We start from the raw sequence: 23681 nt of genomic DNA on the forward strand, positions 1-23681 counted from the left end.
ATTCCCATTGAACTGATGAGAAAACCAAAGCCCAGAGAAGTTAAGAAATTTGCTTAAACTCACACACCAGTCAAGAGCCAGGATTTAAATTCAGACAGGCTGGCTCCAGAGCTCAGGCTCCTAATCATTAACCAGCCCAGCCTCCCCAGAAGCCACGTTAGCATTTAATGAGCCAATGCACTGCAGATCTTGTGCTCTGGCGCATCACAGGGCCTTGGCGTAAGCTGCGCCATTTATTCAGTTCTCAACCTCGATGTTGCTTCCTTGGAATGGCCTCCCCAGAACCCGTAATCTAAATGAGATTCCCCATCCCTCTCCTTTGTTACCGTTGTTAAACTTTTCAGTGACATATTTATGTGTGCTAATGTGTGCCCCCGATTAGACTTGATAGTCTATGAAAGTAAAGATGGCATCTCAGAGCCCGTGTTCTGAACCTTTGCAGTGTATTCCCTTCTGTGAAACTCTATATGGATATGTAGAGGAATGAAGCACAATCTCTGCCCTAAAGAGCTCTGGGAGGAGCCAGATGTATACACAAACCACCATGCCACAAGCCAATTAAAACTGGTGAAGTGGTTCTACAATACCGTACAAATGATGATCCATGGGGGAAAAAGATGGGGAGAACAAGGAAGTTTTTTTGACAACCAGGAATGACCTCCAGTAGCCTTTCTTAACCGGTGCTTGCTTACTCTCTAAGGGTATGCTCAAATGTAGCATCCTCACTCAGATGGGTGTGTGTTCACTCCATGTGCTTTTGAGTATCTGCTTCTCCATAGGGCTCTGCATTACATCCCAGAGACCCAGAGGGTCAGTACAGTCATCCCTCCTGCCATGGAGCTCATGATAAAATGTGGCCCTTGATAAGCCCATGAGAGCTCAGAGAGGAGAATGCCTCCTAGTCCAGTGAAAGCTGGCCAGAAAGGGTGACATTTTAGTTGAGTGTTAAAGGACGAGCAGGATCACTTAGATAAAGATAGTGGATAGAAGGGACAATAAATGGCTTTGCAGGGAGAGGAAGTCATATGTAACTGAAGAGCAAGGTAATATACCAGTTTACTACTCAAGTCACCTTGAGGCAATGGGGCAAATTTGGGTAACGAAGTTGAAGAGGTTGATAAGGCTAACATCACAAAAGCATGCTATTGCCCAGCTAAGTAGTATGGGCTTTATCTTGAGAGAAAGCAGAGCTGTTAAGGGTTTGAAGCTGCTCAGTAGACATTGTCAGATTTGCATTTTAGGGGGATCCCTTTGGCTAATATACTGGCAATAGGGTGGAGGTGAGAGAGAACGGTTGGCAACAAATAAGGAAACTGTTCCCAAGGCCTGGGTGAGAAGCAGTGACATCTGGTATAGACCAGAAATGGAAGAAAGGAAGGTGGTTGAAATTTACAGTCTCAGATGAATGGATCAGAGAGGGCGAGAGGTGAGACAGAGACAGCTCCCCAGCATGCACCAATTTATCCTACTTGATGCTCCTCAGTGAGGACTTGACTCTAGTCTCTTGCTTTTGGGGCTAGCCTAAGATAGAAAGCATCTTCTAAGCACCTACTATGGACTATGACTGTTCTCTGGAAGATAAAGAAAAAAAAAAGTAAGCTAAGTAAGTCAATGTAAGTTGGCAACAGCCCCCGTTATTCTGTTTCTGGTTTTTAAGGGTACTTGACACTTGTCTGCTCCTGAAATAGCAAACAATTATCCAGAGGTGCCACTACCATGTGAGAAACTTATGGGGTTAAAAGAAGAAAAAGATGTGGTTTCTTTCTCCCAGAGAGCCCTCATGCCGGGGGCTGACCGCAGCTAAAGGATAGATGAAGATGGTAATTTCCTGGCTTCATGTCCTAGGTATCGTGTTGGCTAAAAAGTTGGTTTGGGTTTTTCCATCAGCTGTTAAATGGTATGTGAGATGGTATGGAAAAACCCAAACCAACTTTTTTTGCTAACACAGTACTAAAAGACACTTAGAGGAAAAAGTGATTAGTCCCACCTGAACAGGTGTGGGTTTTTCCCAGAGCCTGGAAAAGTGGTCCTGAGCCAGGTAGAGAGCGATCTGACCCAAGGTACACGACCAGGCAGCAGTTGTGCAGTTGGGGTAGTCCTCCTTCTGGGACAAGAGCCCACTACAGTCCTATTAATGATGATGGATGTCTCCCCAGCCCCTGCTTGAGCATGTAGAAATGCCTCAGATATGGCTTAATCAGTAAAGAATCTACCTAAAATTCGGGAGACCCAGGGTTCGATTCCTGGGTCAGGAAGATCCCCTAGAGAAGGAAATGGCAACCCACTCCAGTATTCTTGCCTGGAGAATCCCATGGACAGAGGAGCCTGGCAGGCTACAGTCCATGGGGTCGCAAGAGTCGGACATGACTTGGTGACTAAACCACCACCACTACGTTAAGCATTCAATTCAACAACATTGGCATGTTTAATCTTCACAATAACTTTCTACAAGATATCGCAGAAGGGTATGGTGAGAATCTGAACTCTTGGATACAAGTAACAGGAACTCAAATCAAAATTGCTTATAGACAAAAAATGGAACTTACTTCCATCCACTGGGAAGTTCAACGGGTATGCTAACTGTAGCTGCAGAGACATCCAGGAGTTCAGGTGAAGTGACATGATATCTGCATCTATGCCCCAGCCTCTGTGTGTTGGCTGCATTCTCAGGTGGGCTTTCCTTATGCAGGGACCGAGATGGGCCCCAGCAGCTACAGGCTTTGATGGTTCTTCAAGCCTGTGATGTCAGAGAAAGAGAGACATATCCCTTTCCTACCAATTCTATCAGCCCCCGGGAACAAATTCTAGTTGCCATGTTTGGGAAATGTCAGCACTTCTATTGTGGGAGGTAGGGATGTGAATTGGAGAAGGCAATGGCCACCCACTCCAGTACTCTTGCCTGGAAAATCCCTGGACAGAGGAGCCTGGTAGGCTGCAGTCCATGGGGTCACGAAGAGTCGGACACGACTGAGCGACTTCACGTTCACTTTTCACTTTCATGCATTGGAGAAGGAAATGGCAACCCACTCCAGTGTTTTTGCCTGGAGAATCCCAGGGATGGCGGAGCCTGGTGGGCTGCTGTCTATGGAGTGGCACAGAGTCAGACACGACTGAAGTGACTTAGCAGTAGCAGCAGGGACGTGAAATGGATAGTCTCACCCAAGTCATAATAAGAGATGGAGAAATTGTTAAGTGGATACAGTCACTGTGCTTCCAGGAAAAAAAAAAAAAAATAGAAAAAGGAATAAGAAAGACTGGGTAAAGGAAGCAAATGAAACTGAAAACAACAACCGCTGTCCTTAGAGTTTTATCATCCCCATTATACAGATGAGAAAACAGAAGCTCACAATGGCAAAGCACATAGGGCAGAGTCTATAACTAGGTCTTCCTTTTTTTTTTAATTGGGGTATATGGACCTCGAAACTATCACACAGAGAGAAGTTATAAAGAGGAATGACTGTGTCTTTCTGATGCCAGGACACTGGGTCCTTCCTGCCTCTTGCTGCTGAGTGTTCTGTCTGAGGAAGGCAAACAGTACTTAGGTACAGCAACCAAACGAGGCCAGGCCAGGAGCGTCCCCAGAGAACGGCCTGGTGTGGCTGTGAAGCAGGCGCTATAGGGAACTGCCTAGAAGCCCCAGCCTCACATCCAGGCTGTAGGAAACATCCGTTGAGCCAATGGCAGCAAGGCTCATGGTCAGAGAGTGCAGAGATGTGGAGGTACAGAGACTGGCTGAGAGACTGGAGATCAGAAGTCTCCTCGTGCCATCTTAGTCCTTGGACCAGTCCAGACCTCAGAGGTTTCTCTGTCGGACAGAACAGTTTTGTCTTCAAAGCCAAGGTGAATGCAGCACAGGAGCCCTCACCCAGCAGCTGACGGAGGGCCAGTTCTATCACCCCGCCACTCCCTGCCTGGCCTTGATGCAGAAGCCCCCGCTCCACCCTCCTGGCAAACATCAAATTTTCTGAACGTAAAGTGTGGGCAGTAAAGCCTGCTTTGTCTTGCTTTCAAGGTTATTTGTGTAATAAGCTTTACAAAGTGTACATTGATAGGTGTCAGGAAGGCATGCATTTGTTTGCTTTAATCATGAAGACGGAAATGCAGAGAGTATGGAGACAGTACAGTGAGCCTCCATGTGCCCGCCACGCAGGATTAATACATGTCAGGCCTCTGTCACATTTGTTTCAGAGCTCTTTTCTCCTGAAAGAAATTAAAATTAAAGATACACTTGAAGATTACTTTGCCTCCCTATCACCAGTCTTATCCTGTTTCCTCCTTCCCTCCTAAGACATAACCACTGTCCTAAATTTGTATCAGTGTAGTCTGAAGAACAGAGTGAGTTTATGGGTATTTGTTTTACTTTTTTAAAAAATGTGTGTATTTTTTAATTGGAGGACAATTGCTTTACAATATTGTGTTGGTTTTATATATCAATATGAATCAGCCACAGGTGTACATATGCCCCGCCCTCTTGAACCTCCCTCCCACCTACCTCCCCATCCCACCCCTCTAGGTTATTTGGCTTTTTAATTTCCACCGGCATTCCTCACTTCGTATGTTAGAAAATTGAAACTGCAGCTTCCTCCAACTGACACTGTGGAGTTTTTGTTATTATTTATTATTAATATTAACTTAATTTCTGTAGCAACCATAGTCACAGAAAGTTCCACTGTGTTTTATCTCCCTTGGGAAACTTTTTTCCCCCCTCTTCTTATGTCACTACCTGAAAGAAAATAAATAAGTATCTTTAAAATGTATTCTTCTAATCTCGTGCTTACGCAAAGCCTTACGTCTCTGAGAGCTTGTCCAGCCGTGGCGAGGTCTTATCAGGGCCGGATGCCCCAACCGTGCCCAGCCAGCCTGTTCCCTTATTCTGGTGGCTCAAGGTTTCTAAGGCCGATGTGTCCAGTCGACCAAAGAGGCTTATCTTCATGGGGCAAAGGGAGCCGGATGGCGGTTGGGGCTCTGAGATATTAGATGAAGGCTGTGTAGGGTTGCCTGAGTTCACAGCAGAGATCAGACCTGCTGGCTAAAGCAAAGAGCCCCATAGTGGGGAGAGTGCAGCCATAGATACGGATTTGAATCTAGTCTTCTGCCTGCCTCATCACCACAGGGCTCTGAGTCCCAAGTCTGCACATGGGGGAGGGAGAGGAACCTCTTTTGCGTGTTTCTTGGGGAGTCAAGGATCAGGCTTACAGCAGCCATTGCACTTGGCACTTACTTACCACCAATAATGGCTGATGGGAAGAAGTGGTGATTTGGGCCCTCCTGGCAAGCAGAGAACAGGGCATGTGGCCCAGAGAAGGGTCATCAAAGGAGTAAGAGGAGGGGGAAAAAAATCAAAGCAGCAACAACTGCCCAGTGTAAGGGCTCTCTGGAGACCCCACCTACAGCTCAGACTAAATGGGGTAGAGACAGTGCGATCCCCATGGGGAGGGGTTCCCCGCCATCAGCGCTATTCTGACTCCTCACTGTGAATCTGCTTACCATGCCAAACATCTGTGCAGCATCTTACCTTGGATTCAAATTCTGGATTTGCTTTGAACTTCCTATGTGACCTAGGACAAGTTGGTTGCCCTCTCTGAGCCTTAGTTCAAGAAAGGGTTTAAATGAATTACTTGGTAAGATGCTATCCTGGTGCTAACAGTTGTTCAGCTTGTGAGAATGCTTTGAGTTATCTTTCGGAACCTAAGGCTGACACCAGCAAGGCTGACACTCGAGCTTGCTGGGCAGCTGAGTCCAGCTTCTCTGTAGTTTCCACCTCGGTGGGGAACCCTGAGATATCACAAGTCCAAGGCCAGGGTGCTGTCATCTTTTGCCTTTTTATTGGCCTTTGGGATTGGGTAGTTGATCTTCAAGGCATCCAGGTTTATGCCACCCACCTTTACCCTCTATTGCTTTGGCCTTCCTAACTTGGTGAAGGCAGCAGCTTGTAAATCTTGCCTAAGCCTTTGTCGACCGCTTTCACTTCTCTAGGCAGTTTTACCAGAGCTTGACTTTCTGCCCGATCTTGTTCACCACCGGCACCTGTGGACGTGTCTTATCCGTTCAGGTAGGTCTGTGAGTGCCTTGTGGATTAGGGCTAAAGTGTTGTTAATTCATGATGGGAGTGATGCCCCACTGCACTGAACATAGTTGGACGTTGTTGTTTATCAAAGTAACAGGAAGTGCAGATCAGGGGCTTTCAAAGGACAATTCCAACTATGGATTGAGAATTTGGCTAAGAGTATCTTATCCACTCTGAGTCTCCTCTTAACAATCCTGTGAGGCAGGTGGAATTGTGTTTGTTTTGTTGACAAGAAAACTAAGGTGAAGCAGTGAAATACTTAGCCAGTGTCACATAGCCTGTAAGCAACCGAGAGGATATTTAAGCCCAGAACTTTCCATTTCCAAATCTATGCCTCTGACCTTGGCAACATACTGAGGTCCTGAAGGGTTCTGCTGCAGACTCCTACATTTACAAATAAACCAAAGTTATAACCATCGACTTGGGGCTCCATTGCAGGTCCTGCTTCCCCTTTAAGAAATTCTGGAATAGGGGTTGGGGCAAGAGGTGTTTGCTCAAATTCAAAGGTCAGAAAGCTGCATAGGTAAGAGACCCCGACCCCACATGTCTACTGTGGCCACCACTTGGAGGCAGGATGCTTCTAGACTGACACCACTGGTTTTGTTACTTTATAGAGTGTGTGTGTGTGTGTGTGTGTGTGTGTTTAGTTCTAATTCACAGAGCATAAATTTCATCCTTTCAAAGTATATAGTTCAGTAGATTTTAGGATATTCATAAATTGGTTCAACCACCACAGAAATTCCAGAATATTTTAATTATCTGAAAAAGAAACTCAATACCAATTAATAATCTCCCCATCGTCCCTTCTCCCAACTCTGGCAGCAACCACTAATCTCTGTCTGCAGGAATTTGCCTATTGTGGACATTTCATATAAATTGAACCATATCACATGTGGCCTTTTCAGCCTGAATTCTTTCACTTATCACAATGTTTTCAACTTTGATACTGTAACATGAATAAGGACTTTATTCCTTTTTATGGTTGGATAATATTCAATTGTATGAATATGCCACGTTTTGTTTATCCATTGATCAGCTGATGGTTATTTGAATTGCTTTCCAATTTTTGGCTATTAAGAATAACAACACTGTGAAAATTTGTGTACAAGTTTTTCTATAGACATATGTTTTCAGTTCTCTTGGGTATATACCTAGGAATGTAATTGCTGAGTTGGATGTTAATATTAGGTATAACTTTGAGGGAAACTGCCAAACTCCCTTCCACTATGGCTACACAATTTTACATGCTCACCATCTATATATGAGGGTTCCAATTTCTGCATCCTTGCCAATACTTCCTATTTTTGTCTTCTTTATTGTAGCCATCTTAATGGTTAAGAGGAGATGTCTCATTAGAGATTTGATTTGCATTCCCTGCATGACTGACAATGTTGAGCCTATCTCCATGACTTATTATTGACCATTTGTATATCATCTCTGCAGAAATGTTTTTTCAAATTCCTTTGCCCATTTTTACATCGTGCTATTTGTCTTTCTGTTATTGAGTTATAATATTTCTGTATTCCAAATATTAGATCTGTATCAGATAGAGGATTTATAAATATTTTCTCCTGTTATGTTGGTTGTCTTTTCACTTTCTTGACAGTGTCCTTTAAAGCACTTTTTTTTTTTTTTTCATTTTTGGTGAAGTCTCATTATCTCTTTCTTCCTTTGGTCATGCTTTAGGTGTCGTATCTAAGAAATCATCACCTAATCTAAGGTCATGAGGTTTTACTCCTATGTTTATTTCTAAGAGTTTTATAGTTTTTGCTTTTGCATTTAGGTCTTTGATCCCTTTTGAATTATTTTTTTATATGGTGCGAGAATGGGGTCCAGTTTCATTCACTTGCATGTGGCTGTCTGATTGTTCCAAAATAATTTGCTGAAGAAATTATTATGAAAGAGATCATTATTCCCCCATTGCATTGTCTTAGTACTCTTGTTGAAACAAGTGGCCATATTCATTTCTAAACTCTCAAGTGTTCTCCATGCACCTATATCTATCCTTATACTGGTGATAGACAGCCTTGATGACTGTAATTTTGTAGCAAATTTAGAAATCAGGATGTGTGAATCATTCAAGTTTGTCTTTTTTATTTTTAAAGATTATTTGGCTATTCTGGGTATTGTGTATTCCCATATGAATTTTAGGACTAGTTTGTCAATTTTTGCCAAAAAAAAAAATCACCTGTGATTTTTTTTATAGGGATTGTGTTGAATCTATAGATAAATTTGGAAGTAGTTTCATATTAACAATGTGAAGTCTTCCAATTCATGAACACATGGTATCTTTCCATTTATTTAGGTCTTTTTAAATTTCTTTCAGTGATGTTTTATAGTTCTCAGTGCGTAAGTCTTACACACCTTTGTTAAAACTACTCATATCATTTTATTCTTTTTGACAATACTGTCAATGAAATTGTTTCTTAATTTTATTTTTCTGATTCTTCATTGCTAGTATATAGAATATAATTGATTTATTTTTATTAATCTTTAAACTTGCAACTTACTGAACTATTTTTTTTGAAGATCTTTGTGTATGTATAAATTCCTTTGTTTTTGTACATACAAAATCATGTCATCTGCAAATATAGATATTTTACGTTTTTCTTTGTTGTCTGGGTGACTTTCATTTCCCTTTTTTTGGCTTAATTGCCCTGTCTAGAACCTTCAGAGCAATGTTGAATAGAAATAGTGAAAGCAGCCATTCTTGTCTTGTTCCTGATCTTAAGGGGAAAGCCTTCAGTCTTTACCATTAAGTGTGATGTTAATGTTCCACAGATATCCTTTATCAGCCTGGGGATGTTCCCTTCTATTCATAGTTTGTTGAGTATTTTTATCATGAAAGGGTATTGGGCTCTCTGAAAGCTCTATTCTTTGCCTATTGAGATGATTATGTAATTTTTGTCTTTTATTCTCCTAATATGATGTATGATGTTGGTTGATTTTCATATTCTGAATCAGTCATCTTTTCAAGGGATAAATCCCATTTGGTCATGACATATCGTCCTTTTTAACGTATGTTACTAGGTGAGTATTTTGCTGTGTTGATATTTATAAGGAATATGGAACTGTGTAAATGTGTGTGTGTGTGTGTAGTTTCCTTGTGGTACCTATTTTTGGTACCAGAGTAATGCTGGCTTCATACAGTTACCTGGCAGTGTTCCCTCCACTTTTATTTTTGTTTTGGAAGAGTCTGTAAAGATTTGGTGTTAACATTTGGTAGACTTCATGAGTGGAGACATCTGGTGACCCATTGCTTCATAGGGAACGAAAGCTGGGTCCATGGGGAAGGGCGTCACCCTAGGTCATAGTGCTGATCAGGGCACAGCTGGAGAAGTCCAAGGTTCAGAGCACTGTCTCTGGTCTTCCTACTGCTATTGAAGCAGGTATTGTTGTCACAGTGTAACTGTTAAGGAAACAGATTCATAGGCATAGTATGACTTAGCTGCACACCAGTGGCTGAGCTAGAGCTCTAACTAAACCTTGTGAAAAGTGGTGGTTTCATTGCTTACAACACCCTCCAGGGTGATTGTCTTTGCCTATGGGGTTGATTTTCAAAAAAGCATCATTCTCACTTTATCTCACATGTTGTTGTTGTCGTTCAGGTGCTAAGCTGTGTCTGACTCTTTGCAACCCCATGGACGGCAGCACATCAGGCTTCCCTGTCCTTCGCTATCTCCCAGAGTTTGCTCAGACTCATGTCCATTGAGTCGGTGATGCCATCCAACCATCTCTGTTGCCTCCTCCTCCTCCTGTTCTCAATCTTTCCCAGCATCAGGGTCTTTTCCAATGTGTCGACTCTTTGCATCAGGTGGCCAAAGTATTGGATGGAAGCTTCAGCATCAGTCCTTCCAATGGATATTCAAAGTTGATTTCATTTAGGATTGACTGACTGGTTTGATCTCCTTGCTGTCCAAAGGATGCTCAAGAGTCTTCTCCAGCACCACAGTTTGAATGCCTCAGTTCTTTGGTGCTCAGCCTTCTTTATGATCCAGCTCTCAAATCTGTACATGACTGCTTGAGAAGACATAGCTTTGACTATACAGACCTTTGACAGCAAAGTGATGTCTCTGCTTTTTAACACACTGTCTAGGTTTGTCATAGCTTTTCTTCCAAGGAGCAAGCATATTTTAATTTCATGGCAGCAGTCACCATCTTCAGTGATTTTGGAGCCCAAGGAAATAAAGTCTGTCACTGTTTCTATTTTTTCCCCATCCATTCATCATGAAGTGATGGGACCAGATGCCATGATCTTAGTTTCTTGAATGTTGAGTTTTAAGCCAGCTTTTAAAAATATCATGAGTAAGCAAAATAATAATAATATGTACTGAACTAAGCACTGTTTTAGGTGTTTTGCATGTTAATTCATTCTTACAACAGTGTTGTCAGTCAGATATTATTGACTCCAATTCACAGATACAGAAATTGAGACTCTTAGAGATACCAGGAACAAGAAACAGAGCTGTGATCTAATCCAGTCTTTCAGACTCCAAGCCCAGGGGTTGTGCGCACTCTGCACACCAGCCCTTCACACGTGGGGAAGCAGTGCTCACACATGGGGTGCAGGCTGGGCTCAGCTGGAAGTAGATAAGAACCAGCCTGCCTGTAGTGTTCCCTAACTCAGTGTCCGAGGGTGAATCCAAGTTGGTGACCTCTGCTTGGCCTCCTTTCCTCTGTACTTGGCTTTGGCAACATGCAGCCTCAAAAGGCACCACGGAAGAAAAGAAAGCCTTTCGGGTCAGATGTGGAAAGAGGTGCAATGGCAGGGTTGAAAGTGGGTGGTGGTGATCCTGTACTCACATCGCTTCCTTGTCAAAAGTCGGGAACGTGGAGTTCATCCTCCTAATAAAGTCTAACCTTCTCTGAACTATGACTCAAGACCCAATTGGGACCAATGAATACCTAATAATTCTTTTTGGAAACAGCACTGGGCTTTGAGTTAGGAGACCTGCGCTGGAGCCTGGCTGAGCTGCTCTCTGCACAGCCTTGGGAGAGTCAATTCACATTCCCATGGTTCACTTGCCTCCTTGTAAATATGGATTTAATAATACATATCCCTTAGACAGTTGTAAAGAGAACAGAAGACAACTATATAAAAGTTCCCAGCTATGTGTCTGATACAGAGTTAGGTGCCCAAGAAGTGTGTGTGGAATCTCCAAGGTGCTTTCACATTCATGATGACTACTTGATCTCACAGCATCCCTGTGGAGTTTTCAATAGGTACCTGAGGAAGAGAGAAGTCAAATCATGGAGCCAAAGCCCATAGCTTGCTGACAAGGTTAAACCTACAAATCATGTCCTCTGTCTCTCAAATCAACATATTCCCAAGTTATAGCTTTCCTGCAAAAAATTTTTATAACTGAAGTCATTTAAAAAAGTATTATTTTTATCTGAGATTCAGAGAGGCCATACAGCATGCAATAAAGATATAAGAGAAAAGGCCACACATTTGCTTGAAAGAGCCCAGGAATACAAGTTGAAGTGGAATTGGGCATTCCATGCATAATTCATTCCTTGACTTGGAACCATAAATTTAACCTGTGTCTGCTGTACCCTAAAGCAATCTATTAAAAGACGAACATCCTCCAACTAAGAGCTATAGTCAGTCCAACTGTGTGTTATCATGTCCACTCCCTGAAAAAAGAGAAGTCAGAAAAGAGTGGGGGAGAAGGGGTAGGGATAGAAAAGAAAAAGGAGGAGAAGGGAAGTAACTGTTGCTAAAGTCAAGTGCCAACTAGAATTCTTCTCTCGAGGGGTCAGCTTATGCTTGGTAGGTGAGTGAGTGAGTTTAGACAAACCATTTGCATAGTCCTTGGGTATCACAACCCATTGGCAGAGCCACACCATTCAGGCTTTCTGGGTGGAGAAGTTTAAGATTTTCATCATGTTTTGGTAGGAGAAAGTGAGATTCTTACAGGCAGTTGGCATCCCCTGTAGGTGGTAGCTGACAGGGGATCCAGGTGGCCCTTGAATGCATTCCCAAGGCTTGGTCCACTATTTAAAGTCAGGAGAAGGGACACACCTGAAGGAAACGTAGGGGCGAGAATGACTTAGTATCTAAGTTCTGTAGCACTGCATCCCTTTTCTTGTTCACGTAACCATCTCCCTGCTCTCCTGGGAGCTCTTTGAAAGCACGGACCACACTGTCCTTGTGTATGAGCGGTTCCTCTCCTGCTTAGCACCTTGTGGGGCATCCATCAGGAGTTCCGCCAGGGGCAGGCACACACAGAGAGGAGCTCATCCCCCAGTCAGGTACTGGAGATGCACTCAACGTGCTTTAGTGGTGAATCAGTTTATATTTACTTCATTTTGAATGTCAGTACATGCATCATGCATTTCTGATTCTGGAACTCTTGGCACTCTGGGTGTTCGGGTAATGCTCATAACCCAGTGAATTTGGGGGGTCTTGGCAGGCAGAGCAGTGCATGATTCTAGATTGCTGTTGCCTCTGCCTGAGCTTGGGCCCACACTGGTTTCCAGACTTGGCCTTCCCCCAGAGCTCTCTCTGCCGGCTTCCAGCCTCCCCTGATTCTTTACCTGTTAGCTCACGCAGCTGGAGGGGTTGAAGGGAAGGCAAGTCGGGGGTGCTAGTATTGGAGTCCAACTGCAGACCGCCTAACCTTTGTCCCAAGCAGGGCTTCCCAGCCACAGCTCAGATTGGGTTGTTTTGAAAGTGGACACCAGGGCTAGAGTCCTTAATACCGTGACAGTCTCTCTGTGCCTGGCACTGGAACTAAATATTTATGTTGGCAGAAAGTGTAGGTTGTCGGCCTGAGTTAGGAGATAAGAAGGCTGGGTGTTGGCGTTGGGGAGTAGGTACGCTGCCTGCAGGGTCGCACAGCCCCTGGCTGATCATCTTCAGGTCCTGCTTTGATGCACCTGGACTAAACGAGAGTAGAGACATTGTGCCCCGTGGCCGACACCCAGCCGGGGGAAACTTTGGACATCTGAATTCCGGCAGTCAGTCCACACCATCTTTCCCAATGCCCTCATTTCACGGGCTGGGAAACTGAGGGTGGGGCATGGTTCAAGGTTACACTGTACATTCAAGGGGACGAAACTAGAGTCTGGATCTTCAGCAGCCTATTGTAGCCTTAGGCCTGGGGTCAGAATAGCTGTGTAACCTGGGACAGGTCGCTTGAACTCATTGTGCCTACCTGCAAAATGAGAATGACTTCTAACTCTGGGATTACATGAAATCATGGAAGCAAATGATTTTAATGTTAAATACTGCCAAAACTCTAATTTGGGGGTCAGTAATCTTTTCTCTAGAGGTCCAGATAGTAAATATTTTAGGCTCCATGGACTATATGGTCTCTGATGCAATGACTCAGTCCTATCACTTTAGTGTGAAAGCATCTATAGAAAACAGATTATAAGGAAACCAAAGTAGCTATGTTCCATTAAAACTGTTATTTACAAAAACAGGCAGCAGACCAGATTTGTCCCGTAGTGTGCTGACACCTACTCTAGATGCTTGGAAATTGTTCCACTTACTACTGATAACATAACAAATGACCCCAGAAGGTAGTGACTTCAAACCACCATGTGATTGTACTAATGGACTCTGTGGGTTAGGCATTCAGAGCGCAGAGGTCAGTGCTCTTTGTTCCATGAAGTCTGGAGCCTTAGCTGCGACGGTTCAAAAGTCGGAGGTGACTCCACTTGAAGGTTCCTTTACTTTCTTTCTGGAAATTAGACTGGAATGACCTGAACACCATGACTTAGCCTATCTGAGGGGTCTGGCTTTATAGCACCAGGGTAGTTGGACGTTTCGCATGAGAGGCTCAGGACGCCAAGTGAGAATGTTCCAGTAAGCAAGGTAGACGTTGCATAGCCTTTTATGACCCAGATGAACAGTGTCCTTTCTGCCGTGCTCTGTGAGTGAAACCATGCATGAACCTGGCACATTCAAGGTGAGTGGACATGCTCCTCTACCTCTCAGTGGGATCGATAGCAAAGGATTAGGGTTGGGGGAGCTCATTTTAAAACCGTTATAGAAAAGATCCATAATTTAAGCACACACACGTTGAATAATGGTGAATGCTGATTATGTAGCACTTACTCTGTGCCAGGCACCATTTTGAGTTCTTTATTCCTCCACCATCCCTTTGAAGGAGGTAATGTCATCATCCACAGTTTAAAGACAAGAACGCCAAAGAACAGAGAGGTTAACTAACTTGCCCAAAGTTATAAAGATAGTGGGTTATAGAACCAGCATTTTGGACTCAGGTAGTCAACTCCAAAGCCTGTTCGAATCAGAACCCATTCTGCCTCTTTGTGATTATCAAAATGAGAATGCTCTTTCTACTCTTTAAGCAGAACTACGTTAAGAGGAGGAAGGTGGGCATGTGGGTTCAAGGGAGGGAGGGACAAATACTTACCTGTGGCTGATTCATGTTGATGTACGGCAGAAGTCATCACAGCATTGTAAAGTAATTATCCTCTAATTAAAAAAAAAAGCGATTAAGATCCTGAGTCTTCCAACTGTCCAGTGTCTAGCAGGTCTTCCTATCAGCAACCAGTTATGATCATTATAGCACACCCACTCTGGGTTCAGACTGTCCTGAGCATCATGGGTAGGCCAAGGAAAGAAGTATGATGCTCAGTTTCATTCATAAGAAGCCTAGAATATGAGTGGGAGAGATTGAATTCTGGTTTAATTCTCACAGCCCTGTGAGATGGAATCTTGATCACATTTTACCTATGAGGAAACCAAGGCCCAAGGGTTCAGTTGTTCCCATCCAGTAGCTGATGGAGTTCAGACTCAAGCCTGGATCCTGACATGCAAGTCCATGCTGTTCACCATAGACTCCAATGGAAAAAGATCTGGAAAGGATCACACTAGCTCTTTCAGAAGCAAACATGCTCAGTCCCTGGAAGATCAAGTCCAGCCCATATCCCTTGATGCTGATCTTGGTTTAGTTCCCTCCTTGCAGAGATGCTTAAATATATGGCTCAGATGGTAAAGAATCTGCCCACAATGTGGGAGACCCAGGTTCAATCTGTGGGTTGGGAGAATCCCCTGGAGGAGGGCATGGCAACCCACTCCAGTATTCTTGCCTGGAGAATCCCATGGACAAAGGAGGCTGGTGGGGACCCTTTCCATGGGGTCGCAAAGAGTTGGACATGACTGAAAGATTAACACTTGCAGAGAAGAGAGACTGAGCCCCAGAAAAGGGCCTTTGGGTGTCCCTGGAAATCTGACTGCCCAGACCTCGAGCTGGAGCTGGGACTCAGGGTTTGTTCCACCACCCCTGCCTTCCACATTGTGCTAGGAACGCCAGGGAGGGGAGTGATGGCGGATGGTGGTGGCTTGGGAGGGAGGCGGTGGGGGTGAACTTACGGGAAGTTGTTTGCCAAAGCTGTGTGGGGGAAGGAGGATTTTACAAGACCAGGGCCTCTGGCCTGGAAACATCTGTTTCCCTTCAAATCAGCAAGGAGACTCTTGCCTCCCCAGAATGCCTAAATCACGCAGCGGCTGGGGAAGGGCAGGCGTTGGCTTGGAGACTTCAAACGCATTTTCCCGTCCTCTCGGGGACGCAGTTCTGACGTGGACCTCTGAGCCCCTGTCCCTGCTCTTACCCCCATCAGATCTGTGAGAAGCTCTCAATGCCAATTAAAGTCTCAGTTTCATTCTCTCACCCCTGCTGTGAGGGGGTCCCGGGGTCTCGGATGGGCCCGACAACAGCTTCCTCTCCACATACCCTCCCCTGGTCTCCACTAGGAGAGCTTACTCTGGGTGTAGTGGGAGGGAGTCAGAGCCTTGGGCAGCGGCTTAATAATAATGTAACAGTAATATTGATGACGATACCCACAGCTCGCTCTCTTTGACTGCTAACATGCCAGGCCTCATGGTGAGCAATTCAACAACGACCCCATTTAGTGGGTTTTAATATTGATTCCTATTTTCCAGGTGAGTTAACTGAGGCAAGGCCTCACATAAATAAGAAATGGAGAGCTAGGACTTAAAACCGAATTGCCTGATTCCAAAGCCGTGCTTTGGGGCACTCTGTTATTCTGTCTCCTTTAATGGCCTTTTAATCTATTCACATTTGCTCATTTTGACAGATGGGGAAACTTGATTTCTAGACAGTGGAGTCAGTACAGGTGCCTTATAGTTGACGGAGCCACTCACTCAGTCAGTCACTCGTTTAACAGTGTCTGCTGAGCACCGTGCGGCTCAGGTGTCTGGTCACCAGGCGGAGCATCAGGCAGAGAGATGGGCAAAGCCCTGTTCTGGTTCTGAAGACACTCACACACTCATGCAGGCAAGGGAGAACTGTCTGGGCACCAGCCCAGTCATGCCCCATGGGCCACGACCTGGCACTATGCAGGGAGGGTGGGTGGAGGAGGTGAGGGCTGCCTGATGCTCCAAGGACAAGGTGGAGGAGGTTAAGTGGAGAAGGAGGCAGGGGGCCCTGATGAAGGGTGCGGTGTGTGCAAAGACAGAGAGATGAGGCCCGTTAGCAGTGGGATGTGGTTCCACTGTGAAACAGGTAGGCAGTGGAGACCAGTCAACAAGGCTGGATCTGTGGCCAGAGTTTGAGACTCCCAAACAGGAGTCTCAAACAGGTAGTGTCAAAGGGAGGGACATCAAGGAGTCACACTGGGGCCCGTGGTAAGGAGTTTGTGCTTTGTCCTGAAGGTGGTAAAGAAACATTGAAAAAGACTCTGCATTTGAGTAGTCAATCCCAAGGTACGTCCCCACTCATTGAAATACCGATACACTGAAACCGGATTGATCTGAGATCTCACAACCCATAGTCTCTGGGACATGAACTCAAGTTTTCAACCACCTTGGCCAGTGTTCTTTCCTCTAAAACAAAGTCAGAGGAAGAGTAGCAAGGATTTGAGCCTGGGGTTCCAGGCTCCTAAATAGCCCATCCCACTTGATCCTTGGAGCCCCTCTTCTGTGATTATCCCAGAGGGGCAGCTGGGCCCCAGTCAGTCAACTGTGCGAAAAGCAAGGTGGCGTGGAGAAGGAGCACTAGAGGAGGGGTCGGGAAAGCCAGGGCCTTTATTCTGAACTGATTGGCAACAGGTCCTTGGGCGAGTCTGTATCCTCTCCAGGCCGTGGTTCCCCCACCTGTAAAATGAGGTTGTAGAGCTTGGTGATGGCTCGGGAGTTCTCCTCCTCTGTCACCCCCTTCTCCTCCTGCCCTCAATGAATTTGAGTTTGAGTAAACTCTGGGAGATAGTGAAGGACAGGGAAGGCTGGCGTGCTGCAGTTCATAGGGTCACAAAGAGTCAGACATGACCGAACAACAGCAGGCCCTCTAGTTCACATTATCAGTGGGTCTCAGCCCACCTGCACAGGTAAAGATGAAAGAACCGAGCCGAGGTCGCCAGCAGCTCCCTGACCCCGGAGGAACACAGGCTCTGACTGTGTCCCCTCCTGGTGTGTCTGTCTTGCCCTTTCCACTCTGCCTTGTGGGTGTGCACGTGTGTATCTGTTTCTCAGTCTCTCTCCCTTCTCATTCTCTCCTCCTTCCCCACATCAGAGGCTGTCACTTTCTTCCCCTCCAGGGCTGCCTGGTCCCCTAACAGCTTTCAGATGTGGCTCTGGAACAGTTCTACAATTACAGCTGAGACAGGCAGAGAGCTCATGGCCTTGTGACTTCTGACCCAGGCCCGTGAAGCTAACATCTTCCTCTTTCTCCGCCGCTCCACCCCCACTGGCAGGGTGGCCCGAAGACTCCTCCATCCTGAGACCTCTACTGACACGTTGGGTCACTCTACTAACACAAACAGAAACTACCTTTTAGGGAACAAAGATTAAACCAGGCCGGCCACAATCATTAACATCATTGACTCTGGATCCTGAACTTGTGAGATACAGTTAATTTCACCCTGTTTTACAGATGCAGAGACTGAGGCTCAGAGACAGGGAAGTGACTTCCCAAGAATACTCAGCTGGCAATTGGGGAAGCAAGATTCTACCCAGGTTTTATCATTTGAAAACCTAAGACTACTTCTTTCCCAGCATGCTGTTACTCATGCTGCTTGGCTAAGCAGAGAGGTAACACCGTACCCTCTTGATGGAGGAAATATATTACAGGAACACCTTGGAAACATAAGTTGCTGACGGAAAAGCATTGTTTAAATTTTTTTCCAACTCCTCATATTTGGAGATTCATTCACATGTTTTATTAACTACAGCCTTCCATGTTCCCCTCAGATAAAATGTCTCTCTTTCTCTTCTACTCCAAGAAAGTACTCTTGCCCAAGTAAGTGCTCTTTATATGACCTTTATAAAAGTCTGCAACTTACAAGCCACTTTTCCCGGCGTCACTCTGTGTAATCCTTGAGACTGCCACACACTGTCTGTACAGTTATCCCCATTTTGTTGATGCAGAAATGGAAATTCAGCAATGAGATGTGGTACGTTCAAGTTCATTCATTTACTCACATAGTTAAAAGCGCCTTTCATGTTCCTTGTACTGTGTTCAGTGCCAGGATGTCGCTCTACCCAAGCTGCAGGCCAGGCTTTGGTGTCTGCCTCTGCCACTTTCTAGATGCCGCGTATGTAGTAAGTGCTTACGCCATGGCATCAAATGTGGTCCTTACTGCTCTCCTTTGCCCCTTGCTTATTCTCACATCCCCAAGTTTCACTATGATCTTGCTTCCAGCCCTTCTGCAAGGCTCCTTAGTCAGAACTCACCTCGTTAAGCACTTGTACTTCACATTCATCCACATTGACCTAGGAAGTGGACAGCAGCCTCCCCACCCCAGACACATGATGCAGAGAGGTGACCTAAGCACAGAGGGGTAAGTGACTAGTCCCCTGTCACAGAGCAAGGGAATAGAATGGAAAATGAACCCATGCCTGGCCATCTCCAAGACCAGACTTCCTCCTCCGTCACTTTCTGCTTCCCTTGACTGAGATAATAACTGGATATAGTAAGGGCTAGAACAGAGCTCTGCTCACAGTGCTGAGATGTAACAGGTGGAGAGAGATGATGTCCACATATCACAGTGCTGTTGTTCTCATGACAAAGGCTGAAGCCAAAAGACCCAGAAAGCATATGGATAGTTGGGCTTCTGTCTGAAGATGGGGCCAAAATATCCCATATTTAGGTCTCTAAAGTCACATATATGAAGTTTAGACCCACACTTGTTAGCACTCCAAGTTAGCTGATGAAAGATAAAAGGTGAAATTAGATTTGACAATATAGTATGACTCATTTGAAAAGACCCTGATGTTGGGAAGGATTGAGGGCAGGAGGAGAAGGGGATGACAGAGAAGGAGATGGGTGGGTGGCATCACCAACTCACTGGACGTGAGTTTGGGTAAATTCCGGGAGTTGGTGATGGACAGGGAGGCCTGGCGTGCTGCAGTTCATGGGGTTGCAAAGAGTCAGACATGACTGAGTGACTGAACTGAACTGAACTGAAGAACATCATCTTTGAATTCAGACAGGCCTCACTGCTGCTTAGTTAATATGTAAAAATAGATCAATTACTTGACCTCTTTGGAACCAACATCCTTATCGATTAAAATGCAAGCAATCCCACCCGAGTGATACATTTAAAGATTAACTGGAATATGCATGTAGAGGACAGGCACTGATGAGCACACACTAGACGGCAGCCACGCCTCACATGATGTTCAGGCGCTGAACGAGGGTTCCGGCACTTGGCCCAGCAATTCTGCAAGGAGGAACTTGTTTCCTTTATTTTACATTTGAGACATAGGCTCAGAGAGGATAATCAACTAGCCCAAGGTCACACATCTAGTGAACCTCAGAGCTGAGGTTTGCATAGATGGTGATCGGGCTACAAGGCTGCTTCAGGGCTCTGGGTGACCTGTCCCCTGCTGGACCCATCCCCTCAGTCGCCATGGCAGCAACCTGGTAGGACGTTAGTGCTGACCTTCCTCCAGGGCTAGGAGGTGTCTCCACGGGTCTGTCATGGACCTAGTGGCAGTGACTCGTAGCAGCAAAGAATGTGGAGCATGTATGGTTCTGAGCCTTGCTGTCAGCTCCGCTCGTGGCATCTTAAACACAGACCATCACAACGGACTGACGGATCCCCACGTGCACCAAGGCTTCCTAGAAAACTCAGGACGATGTTGTTGTACTATCTGAATTACAGTGAAACTCAGAATCAATGTCAAGGAATAAATTAGACACACGTTCTCGGGATGGCATGAGTACCTCTCACTGCTCTTCAAAAGAAAAAAATGGGTTATTGTTAAGAAGGAGATTTTAACGCACAAAGAAGACAAGCAGTCTTTTCTCCAGAAAGATATTGGCTTCTGCTTACTGTGCCCCTTGTACCAAGAAGTTCTGATGCATAGTGCCTTTTATGAAAACCACCTTTGGGTTATAAAGCCATGAGGTGTTAAAGCTGAGAGGGGCTGTGAGAGTCCCAAGTCCTGACCATCTGAGCCTGCCGTGTGGACCCACAGCAGCAAAGCAGAGCTGAGAGTACAGAGCATCCGGCTTTCAGAGGGAGACAAACCAGGGAACAGGTCCTGGTTCCTTCATTGTCTGACTCTGATTTTGGACCAATTGCCTAACTTTTTCATCTTCAGTTTCCTCTTCTGAAAGATGAAGAAATGTGGGTGATTATTTTCTCGGGTTTTCATAAGATTAGAAAAACACGTGGAATGGCACTGTTTCAACATAGTTGGAATTTGGCAAGTGTGCCTAGTGGAATTGTATTTTCACAGAGGTGACATCCACAGACCTTTAGCAGAAGACAGTAGCTGATAGTGGATCAACGCATGGGCTCTGGACTCAGACACACCTCGACTCAATTTCCAGTCCCAGTAATTACTATGGTTCTGGGCAAGTTGCTTTCTCTCCCTGAGCCTTGTGTATAACATAAAAGAATAATAGTAGCTATCTTTTAGGATCATCTGGGGAAATTAATTACAGTAATACAGATGAAACTGCATGGGTCAGTGCTTGACACATGTTAAGAACTTTGCACGTAGTTAATTTGGAGAACCAAGTCATATATGTTAGCTGCCTAATATGTGCAGTCAATCAGGGCTCACCATTCTGTGACTTGGCAATTGTACTGTTACGTCCATTGGTGGGACTAGAGCCTGCCTGCCAGTGCAGGAGGCCTAAAAGGTGTGGGTTCAGTCCCTGGGTCGGGAAGATGCCCTGGAGGAGGCCGTGGCAACCCACTCTAGTATTCTTGCCTGGAGAATCCCATGGACAGAGGAGCCTGGTGGACTATAGTCCTTGGGGTCACAGAGTCAGACATGACTGAAGCGACTTAGCACACCCACAGCACGAGGCAAGTTGAGGTTTTGGAGAAGGAGGAAAGGAAAGCAGAGCCCTGGAGTGTAGTTTCTTGTGCTTGACCCAGGGAGCCCCTGGTCCCACTCCACACTCCTGCTCCTACCCGTGAAGGCTGCCGAAGGAGGGTGGCGAGCAAAGATAGGGCACTCAGACGCTTAGCCCTTCTCACTTCTGTTCAGATTGTCACTGGCCTCCGAGGATGATCTCTTCTTGAAAGTTTATTCACTCTTTTGGCTTTATTTAATTTCAGATCTTGGAGATCTGGAGATGTGAAGCATCAGAGAGCCTTCCCAAAATAGGCCAGAGGCCTGTGTCTCCTCTGGGACTGGACCCCACTCCACCATGTTTGTGGTTTACCAGTTCTCTCCCTCTAATACCACACAGACTGCCTGCCCCACCCTCCTCATACATCATGGAGCTGCAAGTGCCAACACTGAAAGTTGGGGACATGCCTTGTACCTGGACTAACTCCCAGACTTCCTATCATGGCCCACTCGGTCCCCGTCATCTCTCTTTGCTACGGCCACACCAGCTCTCTACTCCTTCAACAGTCTGGATCATTCTCTCCTCAAGAACTGTGCACTTACTGGTCTTTCTGCCTGGAATACTCTTCCCCCAGGTCTTCCTCCCATAAGCTAGTTCCTTCTCATTTTCAGGTCCCAATTCAAACCTCTCAACAAGAAGGCCTTTCAGGACACACCTGTCTAAAGCACCCACACCTGCCTTCACTTCAGGCTTTACTGCATGATCCTGTTATATTCTTTCTCATATGCACCATTGTCTAAGTTTTCACTTATGTTTTGTTTAGCTTTATGCAAGCAAGGACCTTGACTCTCTTGCTCATCTTTGTAATCTTAGCTCCTAAAGTAATTCTGACACATAGTTAATGCTCAGCTGCTGCTGCTGCTGCTGCTAAGTTGCTTCAGTCGTGTCCGACTCTGTGCGACCCCATAGACGGCAGCCCATCAGGCTCCCCCGTCCCTGGGATTCTCCAGGCAAGAACACTGGGGTGGGTTGCCATTTCCTTCTCCAATGCATGAAAGTGAAAAGTGAAAGTGAAAGTGATGTCGTGTCCAACTCTTAGCGACCCCATGGACTGCAGCCCACCAGGCTCCTCCATCCATGGGATTTTCCAGGCAAGAGTACTGGAGTAGGGTGCCATTTTCTTCTCTAGTAAATGAAGAGATTAGGTGCAAAATGCCCAGCAGTCAGTTGGTTTCTCATACACACTTAGTGACTATCTTTTTTTTCTTTCCAGATCATTTCTCCTGCAGTCTAATCATCCCCAAGTTCTTTCAACCATCACTCCTGTGCTATGATTTTTGTGTTCCTCCTTGCAGCTTCCAGGGCCTTTTGCTCTGAAGTCACAGCCTCGTGCTCTCTTTTCTTGTTGTACCACAGGTTCACTCTCTACGCGGTGGATACACGAGGGAGGCACTCCGAGCTCAGCACAGTGACCCTGAGGACCGCCTGTCCACTGGTGGATGACAACAAGGCAGAAGGTAGGTGACCCCCCACCCCGCCCCATTTTCTTCACTTCCAGAGTCCTTCCCATATTTTCAGTCTCTAAATTCTGCACCCACCAGTCACCATCCACCACTCCTTTTCTGCCTCCACACACACACACATACTGGCACAGGGAGAAGAAAGCCAAAGGACTGGAGGAAGAACGTGGAGCTAAATGAATCAAAGCCATGAAGGAAATTGAGACTGGCCGACAATATCTTTGCCAGTGTACAGACTTGCTCCTCTTTTATAGAATATGTGTTCTGGCTTTGAGGAAAGGAATGGTGGAGAGTCAGAACCGTATGACTGTGTTCTCCCCCTTGGCCTAGGCTTTTAGAAACCAATCCCTTTCTTCCACTTCAGTGTGCCCTAGAGCTGGCAAGTAGGTGGCACGTGGAGGACCACTAGACTTTGCTGCACCTGTGGCAGACATCATTAGCTGATCATGGCCGATATCATTAGCTGATCATGGCAGACATCATTAGCTGATCACAGCACACCTTCCCATCTAGCCCAGGGGTGGCCTCAGAATTCTCAGCAAAGAGCTGCAGTCAGTAACTATCCGTCAGAATCACCTGGTCTATGAAGTTGTAAACATTAGACAAAACACCTGAAAAAAAAAAAAAAAAAAAGAACCAATAAATCAGATCCACCATATACTTAGTTCTTAGACCACATGTAGATACAATTTCTACAAAGATGTGATGGTAGCTCATGAATCCTGATGGTGCTTCAGTTCAAGGTGAGCAAGTATTTTCTAAGAGCCCTGGTAAAAGCAGTGTAGAACAGACGTGCTCTCCATCTTTCAGGAGTTTTCATTCTAGGGGGACAGAGAGAGACATTTC

At 45.5% G+C, this 23681-nt stretch overlaps 1 protein-coding gene across 4 annotated transcripts in view; it reads left to right on the plus strand.

Moving 5' to 3' along the window:
* The window catches only part of ASTN2 (astrotactin 2), a 1044864-nt gene that overhangs the window by 1002349 nt on the left and 18834 nt on the right, over positions 1-23681 (plus strand). For all 4 annotated transcript variants that reach the window (XM_070375013.1, XM_070375014.1, XM_070375012.1 and 1 more), the window contains one exon: positions 22732-22832. In XM_070375013.1, coding sequence (XP_070231114.1) covers positions 22732-22832 — 101 coding nt within the window. The remainder of the gene's footprint in view (positions 1-22731; positions 22833-23681) is intronic.

Source organism: Bos mutus, chromosome 8 (genome assembly GCF_027580195.1).
Source record: "Bos mutus isolate GX-2022 chromosome 8, NWIPB_WYAK_1.1, whole genome shotgun sequence".
NCBI lineage: Eukaryota > Metazoa > Chordata > Mammalia > Artiodactyla > Bovidae > Bos > Bos mutus.